The following is a 14,514-nucleotide window of genomic DNA, read 5'->3' on the forward strand; positions in this document are numbered from 1 at the left end:
GACGATTGAAAAGTAAAAAAGAATAAATATATTTAAATATATATATTTGAGTTGAAATAATAACAAGGATAGTGATACACAATTTTTTAACACCATATTTATATGTAATTATGGAATTGATTTATGATGATTATTATAATTATTATTATTATTAATTGTGAAATAATTTTAATCTAGGTGTAAATAATATTATAAAAAAATTATGAATTAAATATGTTTTTGATTCTTTAATTTTCAGTGAAAATTGGAATTACTTCATTTTTAAAACTTTAGCCTAATTTAGTTCTCAAACGTTAAAAATGTAGAAATTTAGTCTTTTTAACCAAATTTTGTTAATTTTATTTGTTGTTTCAAATGTGTTTCTCAGTTAATACTGAAACAAAAATGTGTCAAAGAGTATAAATAATCCAAATGTTATCATGAAACGTACTCGAAACATCAAATAAATCTAAAAAAATTTAGTTAAAAAGACTAAATTTATACATTTCTAAAATTAACTAAATTCATACATTTCTAAAATTAAGAGACTAAATTAGAAAAAAATTTTGAAAAGAAACTAATTTCAATTTTTATTTAAAATTAAGAAAAAAAATATATTTAACCCAAAAATTATATGCGAAAATATCGTTGTCCAAAATAAAAGAATAATTGTGGGCATAGGGTCTGCTCGGAATTAAGAAGTGATAAAGGGACCAGTATGAGAGAGAAAGGTAGTACGAGGGTAGGGTAGTGAGTACGAGGGTACATCATTGGTCGTTGTCGTGCCCTCGACTCAAGATGTTAACCTGTACGGACATCAGTAAATGGGTCTTTGTGGAAACCAAAAAGAAAAAAACCAAATAAATAAATCAATTCTTCTTTCGGAAAACAATACAATCACTTTTACTTTTCCCAACCCTTCTGTTCACCACTGCTACAAACCCCACTCATTCATGGCTTCACTTCTTTTTAAGTGGATAATATCTATTATTTCTTTTAAGTTATAAATTTTTATATTTTTATTAACCATTTAAAATGCTTTTCATTTTAATTACGTATATGTTAATCAGATAATAATTTTCTCATTTTTCTTGATAAATTTTTCTCATTCTATTTTATTTTAGTAGTATAAAATTAATAAAATAAATATTTCATAATAATATTTTAAATAGAAAAATCATAATCTAAAAAATTATTATAATTATTTACAAATATATTTCTAGTAGCATGAAATACATTAATATAGTTTGACAACAACAAATATTCTTAAGATAAATTAATTTTTGTTCTCTTATTTGCTTATATCAATAAATGATCATTACAAAAGAAATAAAAAAATACAAAAAAAAATGGTAAGCTAATGTGTAAAAAGAGTTTTCATACAATAATCACATAAATATAATCATACATCACTTATTCATAAAACAGAACCATATCATATATGACTCAATTATTCAGATAAAACATTGATGCGAATCTCAAGGGGTTTAGCACGTCCACCCAAGCTACCACACACAAGTATATCAACATCTTTGACTAGGCTAGGACTTCCTACACATCTCACCACATACATAATTTTACTTTACCTAAGTTTGAATAGTTATTAGAGCGACAAGATAACCTCCAACGTCTAGACTCCCTTATCAATGTTTACACTAATGAAATGTCACCGTATAATCTCTCCATGAGATCCATCATTATTCGTATACATATTTATTCATAAATCTATCAGTCATTCTCATCAAAACTTCATAAATCAGTTATTGTTTTAACATTCACACAATCACACACATTAAACACATCATAAAAGACATATGAAAAATTGAGTTGACCTCTGATATTTTTGCCTAGCTAGAATATCTACTCGCTCAATGACTAGTGTTTGACAACACATTCCCTTAGTGACCAAGATCTATTTGTTCAACGAGTAATGCTTAACAATACACCTACCTAGCGACCATATAGCTCGCCCAGCAAGAATATCACTAAAACTTATAAATTTAAATTCTTGCAAAATTTATCCAACGAGTACATTATCACCCAACGAGTCTACATAATTTTTCAAAGTCAAAATCTGCATATTTATGTCATTTCAGTCTTCCAAATTAGTCCAACCACAACCACGAATGCCAAAACATACTAATTTCATATATACACAACTCAATGATTTAATTAAACTCAAATGCAATATCAACCATATATCATACCAAATTTCAACATATAATCGCTAAAGACAATCAAAACCCTAACTTAACTCCACAAGTCATATTTCATCATATGGTTCAATTACACAAACCAACTATCATAGAAACATACCATCATCAATGACAAGTTATCTATCAGTTTAAAACAACTCAATTAGCTTCCCTTACCAGGGAGACAGATTAGACTGATCAAGAACCCTTGAAACAACTTCAAACATAGAAAATTTTTTATTTCTAGAAACAACACAAACACGATCAGGACACACCATTAGGTCTACAGATCAACAGAAACTCAGAAAGAAAACTCAAATACTACATGCAAGCCAAAAAATGCCACATGCAAAAAAGAATGAACTGACCAAGAAAAGAGGCAAAAAATCAACTTACTGTATTGAAGAAATTGATCGGTCCAAATTGAAGAGTCTGTTATAAGAATCAATCCTACATTTTAAATTCTTTAATTAGACGAACAAAGGATGAGAACGAGAAGAGTCAAAGAACCCTAAAAATGTTGTTTCTAAAAAGATTACATGTCCAAAGATATATATGAAACGCTTTGCTTTCTAAATGATGGAAGTCTATATGGAAGTCAACTCTCAGTCTAATGGATCTTTTTCAAAAAAAAAACTATATGTAGATGATTACATGAAGAGAACACAAGAAGAATATGTGCATATAAACAAGCTTGTTGTTATGATGTCTCTCTACATCGTCTAATGCTTTCATTTAAAGAGAAAATCTTTACAAGTTTTTCAAATTTACTTTGTATTGAAAACTTATTCTCTCTTTGGAGTTATCAAATTTGTATCTTGTTTGAAAAACATTTTTAGTTATATTTTTAATTCAAAAGTGAATTAAAATACTTATTATTTAACATCGTCTAATGCTTTCATTTAAAGAGAAAATCTTTACAACTCTTTCAAATTTATTTTGTATTGAAAACTTATTCTCTCTCTGGAGTTATCAAATTTGTATCTTGTTTGAAAAATATTTTTGGTTATATTTTTAATTTAAAAGTGAATTAAAACACTTATTATTTTGACTCGGTTGAGTTAAATAATCTAGTCAGTTGACTAGTGTTGAAATCAAGAATGGTAAAACTTATACAATCTTCATTAAAAATTAGTGAAAGAAGAATTAAACCTATTTCAAGTTGGAATGAACAAATATAAAAATATGTGTTATTTGTAAACTCTCTTTTAAACACACCAACAACTAATAAATAACTATTGTAGACTAAAAGAGCCATTAAATGCTGAATTACAAAAGTTTTTAAAAACATTATTCAAATCCTCTTTTTATTGTTTTTATGTGTTTAACATATAATTATAAATATCATTTTATTTTTATTCAACAACTTATTCTTAATATCAAATTTATTTTTTACTTAAAACAATTATAATTTATAGAGATTTAAAATTTATTTTTATATGTATCAATTTTGATATTATAATGTTTAGGGTTTAGGTTTAAAAGAGTCAAAACTAACATTCTTTGGATTGGGAGAAAACAAAAAGGAAAGTGAAAGAAAATAAACAAGTGAAATTTTTTTAATCGCTATGGTCAATATAATAAAATATTTTTTTATATATTAATATATTTTAAAAAATAATTACTAAATGATTTTGAAAAATGTAAGTTGGAGTTACAATTTATTTAAATTAAAAAAAATTAAAAAGTTGTTAATAAATATTTAAAAAAATTGAAAATTAATCCATTTACTTCTTTATCTTTATTTTATGAAAAAATATTTACAATAGTAAAATATTATGTAAGAAATCATAATTTAAATAAATTTATATTATGCTAAAAATAACTGCAATGAAAATTTTGTTAGAAAAATAACAAAAAAAAAGAAACATAATTTTCTTCTCTAAATTCATAATCAAAGTGTGTCCATGTATTACATGAAACTAGGATTTGGACGTAAATGAAATTCAAAGGGGGTGTATTATGCTTCAAGGATATACTTATACTGTGTATCTACCCACTTTCCACGTTCATTCTAAACTAGTCCCTAATTTTCAATAATGTTAAAGAATATATTCTAATTTATAAATCTATTATAATTTTTTATTTATAATAACTATTGTTTTAAACAATACTTTTTAATATATAAAATAGTAACTATGATAAATATATAAATTGACTAATTGTTTTGATCTTTGAAATTATTTGAATTATTTGCTCTTTAATAATTTTAATGTATCATCTATGTAAATTATATGTTAAATTAGCTTTTTCAGTAAAGATAATAATTGAATGTATTTTCACGCTTACTTTTGGATATATAATAACAATACTATATCACCTAATAATTTACACGAGCAGCTGACACCTACCCACTGTTTTATGATTCTTCTTTCCTTTTTTAAGTTTACTTTGTTTTAACGAGGGTATCCTTCAAAAGAGGTTTATTGGTTGTTGTATGATTGTGAAAACATCATTTTCTTTATTTTAACAATGAAAAAAATTATATAATTAAGAAAAATATTTTTTGACATTATTTTTTTTTATTTTTTATTTTTTTTTAAATATAAAATTTCATATTATATTATTACAATAATTTTTATACTCTATATTAAATGAATGTAAAAGTGTGTAATATTATTGTTTTTCGAAAATTAATAAAATTAATAGTTGCAGTACAGGAACAGCAACTTGACCATAAAAGGCATAAGTTCATTGTCCCACACCCACATCAAATTGTATCCTATGTATCCATCTATCTTTCTAACTCTTGGAAACTTCTCACTTCTCTATTCCTAACACCCATTTCAGCAACTCACCAAACCATTATTGGCTACACTCTTTCCATTATTGTAAGTTCCTCTTTCAACTCTTTCCTCTTCCAACTGCTTTATCTTCAACTTTTCCATTTTCTGCTCCTTCCTCTTAGATTCCTCTTCCACAGACCTACTTCAAGAATCTCGTTTATTACATTTTTTTTTCTTTCATTTTATTAATATCACTCTTTCTCTCTCTACCTTCCATGTATGATGATGTCCAAAGCATTTTTTTTTCTTTTAGCTAAAGCAAATTAAATTCCTGGGTAAGTGCAGTTTAAGGTTTAAATAAATGGTGGAGTGGTCTCAATTTGTTTATGTGTTCTTTCTTCCCGTAGAAGATGATTTCATCTGGATCCATTTTGTTGTGGAGAAAGTGTTTGTTTGTGTTTTCCATTTTTCCCCCTTAGACGATGATTGTTCTGTGATAGGGAGATGACTAGAAAGAGGATACAGATCAAGAAAATCGACAACATCAGTTCGAGGCAGGTGACTTTCTCCAAGAGAAGAAAAGGGCTTTTCAAGAAGGCTCAGGAGTTGTCAACCCTTTGTGATGCAGATATAGCTCTCATAGTCTTTTCTGCAACTAGCAAGCTTTTTGATTATGCCAGTTCAAGGTATTCTACTATTTCCAGCATCAATGTCATCCTTTCATTTTGCATTTTCTCAACTATTAATTCATACATAACATCTGTTTCACGGGCTCAGGAGATCAGAAGAGAGTAATGGATTTTCTGAGCTCATTACCTGTGTTAAATATATGCATTTATGATTTCTTATATATTTTCAAATTCTTTTAATTTTATTTTAATTGTTGGGGTTGTTACCAGAAAAGTTTCTCTCTCTTCGAGCACTGTCTTTAAACGTTGAATTAATTTTGTTAAAATGGCTTATACTGTCTCTTGTATATGTTTTGCTACTTAGTTTTCTGAAACCAGTTAATTACGAGCAGTAGGTATGTAAAATTCCCTATAAGGATCTTTATCCTGCAGAAGTTGGAACCACATTCTGCAGAAAAACAGTCGCAGCTATTTTGTTTGGAATTTGCTTGCATTATACATATTTGCTGAAAAGCAAAAGTACGTTTAGAAATTAGCTTTTTATCAGCATTGCCATAGTTTAAAGAATAGTCTTATTTGAAATGTATTTTGATTTCACGGTCATTTCTTCTGAAATACATGTTACTCGAACTACTTGTTGGTGATGTGAAAAATATATGTATCTGTATAAACTCTACCACTTGCATACGAGTACTTGTATAATTTATGGAATTATATGAAATTATATGAAGTTCCTAATATTATGAGCATCATTAACAGAAAAGAAAGAAGGGAAATTGAAATGTAAACCTAATGTTTGTGGTTTTTCAGTATGCAACAAGTAATTGAAAGGCGCGATCGTCATTCAGCAATGCATAGATTGGATCGTCCTTCTATGGAACAGCAGGTTAGCTTTAGTAACATCAACTCATTATTGTAGTTGCTGGAATCATTGTTGATATATATATATACTGAATTTCTTTATTATCTTGAGAGTGGAAAGCACATCAAATAATCATATATATTGAAAAGAAGAAGAGAAATTCTATTTCAAGAGAAGTTATAACCTATGAAACTAGATAAACTAAAATTAGACAGCATGTTTGTGCAGGTATTTCTTTCACAGTGCATATGCATTCAATAAGTAGAATTTACTTACTGAAAATAAGTAAATTCTCTGCCAAATAAACCTCCCTCTTATCTCTTCTTTGGAGTATATATGCTTGCTGATATAGGTCATCTATGAAAGAGCTTTTGCATGTTTGAATAGACTTCACATCATAATCTCACCTTGAACACTGAAGTGTCTCATGTGCAATTATTGAATATACACCAATATTGTAATTTTACCTGAGTTTTGAGTTTTCTCATCTACACATTTTTTTTTTCTCTCATGGTTCCTTTTCCTTAATTCTCAATATCTCCTTCTGCTCTATGTTCCTGGAAAGTTCTGAACTCTATGTAGGGACCTACATTTCTTTAAGTACAAATATCACCACTTTTAAGAGAAAACCAGCATAATGTACTGTATTTTTTTCCTAAAAAAATGCAGAGTGTATGCATGTAAATCATTTTCCTAAAAGTTGTTTTTGAAAGGATTTCTCACTTACAATTATTTTCGGTGATTAGCACAATTTGACAAACCATAGTTCCAATATTACAAACAAGTATTTCTGTGTTGTTGGAAATATTGTTCACCCTTTTTACTTTGTCGTGCCTGATCAAATTAATACAAAAAAATGTATCTTTGCTTCTTTTCTCCCTAATGTAATTCAAAATTTCATTTAAAGAAGTCGAGTAATTTGGATTGTTTATCGGTTGATTGTGAAAAAAATAATAATAAAACATAGCACAAATTTTTGTTTCAGCATGATGAATATTAACGGTAAATTTAAGTTTTAAATTGAGTAAACTAATAAATTCAAACATTCTATATATATAAAAAAATTATAAATTTATTGTATTTAGATTTTATATTAAAAGTGATATTGCCTTTTTACTCGAGTTAAAATGAAATCTCTCATAAATAATATCTTCATAAAAAAACATTCATAAAAAAAACCATTATAGATTAGACGTGGCAACGAATTTTTGTTTTCATTATTCTTGAGGATAGTTGTTCTTGAAGTGTTTGACTAGTCAAAAAGACATTAAATTAGGGTTTTGATCTTGGTAAGCTGCCACATGCTATTCTGCGCACGTCTGATCATGACACCATGATGGGGAATGTGTTTGATTATGACGTTAAGGATACTGTATAAACAACACAGTAATGTTGCTTCTCTGACATCGTTAATGTCATCAAATCGGGGATTCACATCCCAATTGTAACATGGAAGCACTTATGTAGGGTGCCTGCTCCTTGTGATAATTTTAGCTTCCATTATTGGAGATAAAATTAATAAGTCACGAAAAATTTAATTTTGTGAATTAGTTTTACAAGAATGAATTAATTTTAAACTTACTTTTTATATGGTAGTAACCTAATATTCAATCATATAAAAAATATCGAGTATTACATTCGTGATATCTATGCCTCAATGTAACAAATCTCATCTACATGTCAGACTTGTTACCTATTTGGTTACACTTTTGACAACAATGGATCTCTCTGTCATGTCAGAAGCAACAAATTGTAGCTTCTGCGATGTTTCCTTATTTTGACGTGAAAATTTCCAAAAACACACTTGCTTATATCCTTATCTTCTGTATTACTGACAATTGCTTCAATCCTTTATTATGAGAAAATACTGTAACACCTTTTCCAGACTTAATATATTCCTTCTTTACTATGAAACATTACATATATATAGGGTAATGATACATAAACAACACTTTTTGACAACATTTGAATATCAATCATACGTGTCATTATGTGATTGGTTCAAATGACACAATGATACTACCATGAACCAATCACACAATGACACGTATGATGATGTTCAAATGTTGTAAAAAAAATGTTGTCTAAGCATCTTTATCCATATATATATATATACGACAACTATTTAATCATGCATATTCATTTTAAAACAATATTAAACATTATCACTGGTATATGTTCATAGCTCATAGCAATAACATACACATTTTTTACTTCCTTTTTGTTTAACCCTTATAAGGAATTTTGTAGACATTTTAAAGCAACTCTAAGATCCTCTACATTACAGTAGTCTTTTGTTCAAATTGATTGCCATCATATTGACATACGTTTGATTAAATTTGAATTTGCAATCATAAATTGTCTACTTTTGGATAATTCAAGCATAACTTGAATACTGTGTAAAAAATGAAAGTATAAATTGTTCTTGCAATTGAGATTAAGATAAATGAATGTTGATGGTTATCAGTAACTTTAACTGATCTAAATTGTATATAAAATAGCTAATTTATTTAAAGAAAAACAGTATTAAATTGTTATATTAATTTAGTTTTTTTAAAAATGAATTGTTATCAAATAAGACTGGTTGAACTAAATTGGATCTCATTATATCTGAAAATATATCACTGGTATAATAATTCAAACAATGCATATACTTCAAACAATTATACTAGTTCAATTTAGTTTAATTTGCTAAAATCATAATCCATTCTATATCAATTCATTTAAACTGTTATAATCTTCAATTCTCTCAACCCAATTTTAAAGTTAAGTTCAAATTTTACAATATAGTTTAATTTAATTCATACATTTTGTTGAACCTAAATTATATCATCACTAATGATGAAACAGTATCAACCCTCAGTGAAGGTACACAAATTATCTTGACAGCCTAATAGTAGCAAAACTACAGATTTTATAGAATGAACACTTTAATGAGTACTCCAAAAATATAAAAACTGAAGCTGAAAAGAAAGAAAAATGAATTAATTACTAAAATAAAAATAGAGTAATTATGTCATGAACCTGTCAAATTCCCCAAAATTGTCAAAAACTTACCAAAATTCTATTTCACCTTCCAAAAACCAATGTAATTAAATATGCTACTCATCTTGCAAAAGTCAAGACTCAGGCATAGTTTTCAACTACAATCAGACTTAGGTTGAAAATAAATTTACACACAGGACCGATTTTTACATAAGAAAGGGGATGCTAATGATGAATTTACCATGGCGACTCAATCAAGCAAAATATTTATTATCTTTAAATGACGTAATTGAATTAGTTGAAAAGAAAGTTACATGTATGTTGTACTGAAACTTCTGCTAACAAAAGTTTCATGCTAACATTTTTTCCTATTTATGGTAAGCATTATTGACATTTGAAGGAGAAATATACTTGTGAATTTTCTGGTGTGGTTGCGTGAATGTGTTTCTTTTCAGATTTGACAGGTAGATTAGTAGAGGTGTATAAGGAAAACTGCAAATTGAGCTATTTACTTTGTGACTACAAGAAAAAAAAAAGTATTATTAATTAATTGTCTTTGACACTATTTGCATGATAACAAAAGTTGAAGATTACTTTCAAATTTATGCACAGATTGAGAGTGACTCCAACGACATCCTGCGCAAGAAAGTAGAAGATAAGAATCATGAATTGAGGTACATATGCACACTGTTTCATATGTTGCATATATAAACATACTATATACTGTATCACAGACTAGGTTTTCCATCTTTAACACAGGCAGTTGAATGGAGAGGATCTGCAAGGATTGACACTGCAAGAACTGCAGAAAATTGAGGAAAATCTTAAAAGGGGTTTGACCAATGTTTTAAAAGTAAAGGTTTGTGCCCTATGATCAATGATGTTCACAGTTCAGTATTTAACCTTTTTGCCGTTTTGCAGTAGGAAAAATGAAAATATTAGTTACTAGTGTGTAGTACTATATTTGATTAGTTTGATTGTGGGGAAACGTATGAATATGTGCTTTCTGACATATTGGATACTATTTTGTTTTAGGATGATAAAGTTATGCAAGAGATCAGAAACCTTAAAAGAAAGGTAAAATCTTATCAAAATCTCTCATACATTTCAAATCTCATATACTCTGTCGTTATTCTTAATTTTTATATCTAATTAACATATTAAAGGAGTGGAAGTGTACATGTTGCATGCATCTAAATGATTGAGATAACGATAATCAGTAAAATCCTTTAATGGTATCATTGAAGTGAGTCAAAGATTTGCATTAAGGGCAAAACCTGGCTTTTGCCTTTCTTATTTAACAGTTTTTTGCTTCTTTTTTCTTCTCTTCAATGTGTTAATTTATATCCAACTTCTTGCTGGATGATGGTTCAGCTTTCTTTTCAATCTGGAAAATAGGAATACGTAAAAAATTTCCACCCAAGTATGTGCAGATTGGAGTGGAAATGAGAAATAATGTTTAACATGTTTATAGTGACTGGTTAATTAAAATTGGTAATACAGTTTAATCAATGTATTTTTAAGTTAAATTTTTTGCTACTTCTTTTAGATATGTGTTTTCTAATTGGTATGAAAGCTTAGAAATCCTTTATCAGCTTTTAGTTATTTTTTACCAAAATATCTTTTGTATTTCAATTACAATATTTTCAACTTGATCTCAGGGAGAATAATTTAGATAGTCCTATCAAAGTATTTTTAATTGGACTTTAACAAGTAATTTCACCTTCACCTTATTGAAACATCTTGAACTTAGCCTTTCTTAGTGTAAATTTAACTCAGTTTGATCAAAGTAATTTCATCTTAGTAAGAAACTCTTATTTCAACTTAGTTCAAAATATATTTCCATCAGAATAAAAGATGGTAAAAAGATAGAAAAGTAAAATGAATCAATAGAAAATTTCAATGTAGCTAAAGTGCTGCAAGTTCTGGAACACATGATTAATCATTGTATAAGCAGGAAGACATAATGTTAAGGATTTGACTTTTCTATATTGGGATGTACTTTAGAAGATGAGGTGTCCTTCTATTGACTGAAAAATGTAATGATTAAAAAATATTATAAAACTAAATACACATTAAAAGCTAAAATTCAATGTGATAATAATCCTGAGTATGCGTAACTGGAAAACTCGAAGGAGGTAGAAATGATATAAAAAAAGAAATGTTTATAATAAGCTATCCTTATATGGGAAACAAATAGATCTATACTTTTCATTATCTTTCTACTAATCTTCCTATATCTTTAGAATAATAGGTATTGAATCTTTATCTTCCTCTTTTTATGAAATGTTGGGAGATTTCTAGGAAGATAAATATTAAACATTTTTTAAGATTTTTTAACTTTGACATAGCTTCATTTTTTTTAAACTTTGACAGTATATCTGTTATAGTGATAATAATTCAAAGAATTACTTTAACAAAGTGTTGTTATAATTTCCAAATAAAAATATAATTATATTTTTACTTTTTTGATAAATTTGAATATTTTTAGAAGATTTTTTTATTAAACCTTTTTGATATATTTAGTACTCATAATTTTTATACTTTTTTAATTCAGTCCTTGTAGTTTAATATTTTTGTTAACTGAATCACATAATTCTTATTCTACTAGATAGCTTATTTGTCTCCATGAATTAGGATTATTGATATAAAATTATACAGACTTTTATTTATATTGGTCATGATTTCCATATAATACCTTCAACAATTAAGGAATTGTTTCCTTTATCGTCACTGATGTTAATGTTTTCGTTTTTTCAAAAAAAATTATTTATTATTTTACATTAATTATATATATTAATTTGTATAAAACACAAAATTTCAAATTTCTTAAAATGTAATCAAAATAACAATATTGACATTCCAGTGAATGAAAAAATTAAACACAAAAACTAAATTAAAAATAAATATTATAAATACTCAAAACAACAAAATTTAGTAAGAATTTAATTAAAAATGTTTAAATCTACATAAACTTCAAACTTAATTAAATAAAAAATATTATAAAAAATTCGAAATATAAATGTAATTTGTTATAAATATCACATGTACGAAAAACATTTGTATTGTATAAATATATATAAAGAAAGAAAGATAAAGGTTGTCTGTGGCTGGCAAAACGTCAGTACGCTTACGTTATGTCTGTCTCCCGACATATGTGCACAGATCATATCATATCAAATGCGTCAAACTGATGTTAGGGAAATGACACTTATATTCCTTTCAACTTATTTTTATTTTAAAAGTACAATGCATTTATCTAAATTGTTCATTAGATAAGTAGGGCAACAAAATAATTTTGATGTTTTTTTTAATGTTTTTGATGTACAAATATTACTTTTGTTTCAGTCAACAATATTCATATAATTGACTAATTCTTGTTTACAGTTAAAGGATATCATGAACGCTAAAACACAATATTTTTATGATGGAAAAAGATCTTTAACAATTTTTTATTAACAATTTTTTTATAATGCATATGTGACTGTTTGTGATGAGTTCGTTTCAAATATTTTTTTCAAATAAATTTAAATATACCAGTAAAATAGTAACATGTATCCTATTATCAAAAAATTATTACAAAAAATTATTAAAATATCATTATCTTTTCAGAAATTATCTTATATTGACAACTGAATCTGTGAGCTTTCAGAAAAGTTGAACATCCAAAGATATGTTGTAGGAAATATCCTGACTATACATAACACTCTATCAGAAATAACAATCTTGAAAGTAACAGATAATTTTGTAAGTAATATATGTAAAGGCAGATTCAAATAACTTTGCTTTAGAAAGCAAACATATGATTCTTTCTCTGAAAAATTTGTTCATCCTTTCTACTAGCTAGGTTACAATCACAGAGACAGACATCTTCTGGTGTCTAAGACTTGTTATAAGGTCAATTTGACAAGTGGCTTTCATACCGAGAGATAGTACTCAAATGAATGAACTTTATTTTTTTGTATTTAATTGGGTGAAAGAAGATAAAACGGGAGGAGTTCAATAGAGGTATCTTATGTGTATATAAATTTATGTTTATCTCTTATTTTTTTTTATGTGTGATTTTGTTTGTATCGAAAAAAAAGTGCATTCTTTGCAACTCTCTTGCTACAATGTTTGATTATGTTGCTCATACAGGGAGTGGAACTAATGGAGGAAAACCAAAGATTGAAACAGGTGATATAAGCTTTTCAAACTTGTCTTTCTTTCCAATTTTTTATATCAATTTTTTACATTGTGTCCTTCTTTACTTTTAATTTTTTTTAAAAAAAAAATACAAAAATTACTTTTTTATAATTATTTTATCTTTATAATATATATCAAATAAATATAAATATATGTGATGTTATTGTTACTTTAAAGTGAGAAATAAATATTTGAAGAAATGCATGTAAAATTTAGGTACCAAGCCTTATCCAGTTACACAGGCAATCATCGGAATCCATTATTAGCAATTCGTCTAATCTTCCTGAAGATGGTTATAGCGACACATCTCTCAAGTTGGGGTTAGTTACTTTTTCTATACATTAATTCAAACTTACGAGTGCCCAATTTAGTGTGGTTGTTTTACGTAAATATCTTCTTTATTTATTAATAATTATTTAATCAAGTTATGGCTAAGGAATGAAAGCTTAACTATTTGTATATATGGTTATTTTTCTTTTCTAAAATTATTTAATCAGATGCATTTTGTACATTAAATTAGATAGATATAGAATTTTGAACATATATATTGAGGGTTACTGATTGAGTTGGATGATGTTTGTGGGTTTCAGGTTACCTTAAATTTGAAGAAAAATGTAGAATGTTAGAAGTGACAGCGTTCACTTCCTTTATGTGTCTTACTGAAAACCAGTTGAATGGAGTGTTATGTAAAGTGAATTTAAGGATGCATTATTGTACTTAACTCATCTTCTATATATACTCATGAGTTAGTGGTCGATGTTTCGATCATGTCTATAGTTTAAGTTAATTTCATTCTTACATATATATTGCAGATTAGATAGGGTTAATTATTTGATTCAATTCATTTTTTTTTCCTATAAAAAACGGTTTTTAATTTAATTCATGTCTTGTATGTTAAACTTTTTCAAAAAAAAATTAAAAGGTTACTTCTTTTAATGATGCTTAATTTTGAA

General features: G+C 27.0%; 1 protein-coding gene across 3 annotated transcripts; it reads left to right on the plus strand.

Moving 5' to 3' along the window:
* The first annotated feature begins 4,789 nt into the window (after positions 1-4,789).
* On the plus strand, positions 4,790-14,304 carry LOC106768150 (MADS-box protein JOINTLESS). 3 transcript variants are annotated; one of them, XM_014653129.2, is made up of 9 exons: positions 4,790-5,005; positions 5,401-5,586; positions 6,340-6,415; positions 9,989-10,050; positions 10,136-10,235; positions 10,412-10,453; positions 13,514-13,552; positions 13,778-13,881; positions 14,152-14,303. In XM_014653129.2, the coding sequence occupies exons 2-9, from the start codon at positions 5,405-5,407 to the stop codon at positions 14,159-14,161; spliced, it is 615 nt and encodes a 204-aa protein (XP_014508615.1). In that variant the 5' UTR covers positions 4,790-5,005; positions 5,401-5,404; the 3' UTR covers positions 14,162-14,303. The 3 variants fall into 3 exon arrangements, with proteins under 3 accessions (XP_014508615.1, XP_022639213.1, XP_014508616.1); XM_022783492.1 differs by lacking the exon at positions 4,790-5,005 and adding an exon at positions 5,017-5,235 and having other exon boundaries at positions 5,405-5,586; positions 14,152-14,304; XM_014653130.2 differs by lacking the exon at positions 4,790-5,005 and adding an exon at positions 5,017-5,235.
* Positions 14,305-14,514: the final 210 nt, after the last annotated feature.

Source organism: Vigna radiata, chromosome 7 (assembly GCF_000741045.1).
Source record: "Vigna radiata var. radiata cultivar VC1973A chromosome 7, Vradiata_ver6, whole genome shotgun sequence".
NCBI lineage: Eukaryota > Viridiplantae > Streptophyta > Magnoliopsida > Fabales > Fabaceae > Vigna > Vigna radiata.

Coding starts and splice junctions, on each gene's coding strand:
- LOC106768150 (XM_014653129.2), top strand. CDS start 5,405: ATGACTAGAAAGAGGATACAGATCAAGAAAATCGACAACATCAGTTCG. Junction 5,587..6,339: donor TTTGATTATGCCAGTTCAAG/GTATTCTACTAT, acceptor GTGGTTTTTCAG/TATGCAACAAGTAATTGAAA. Junction 10,454..13,513: donor TCAGAAACCTTAAAAGAAAG/GTAAAATCTTAT, acceptor TTGCTCATACAG/GGAGTGGAACTAATGGAGGA.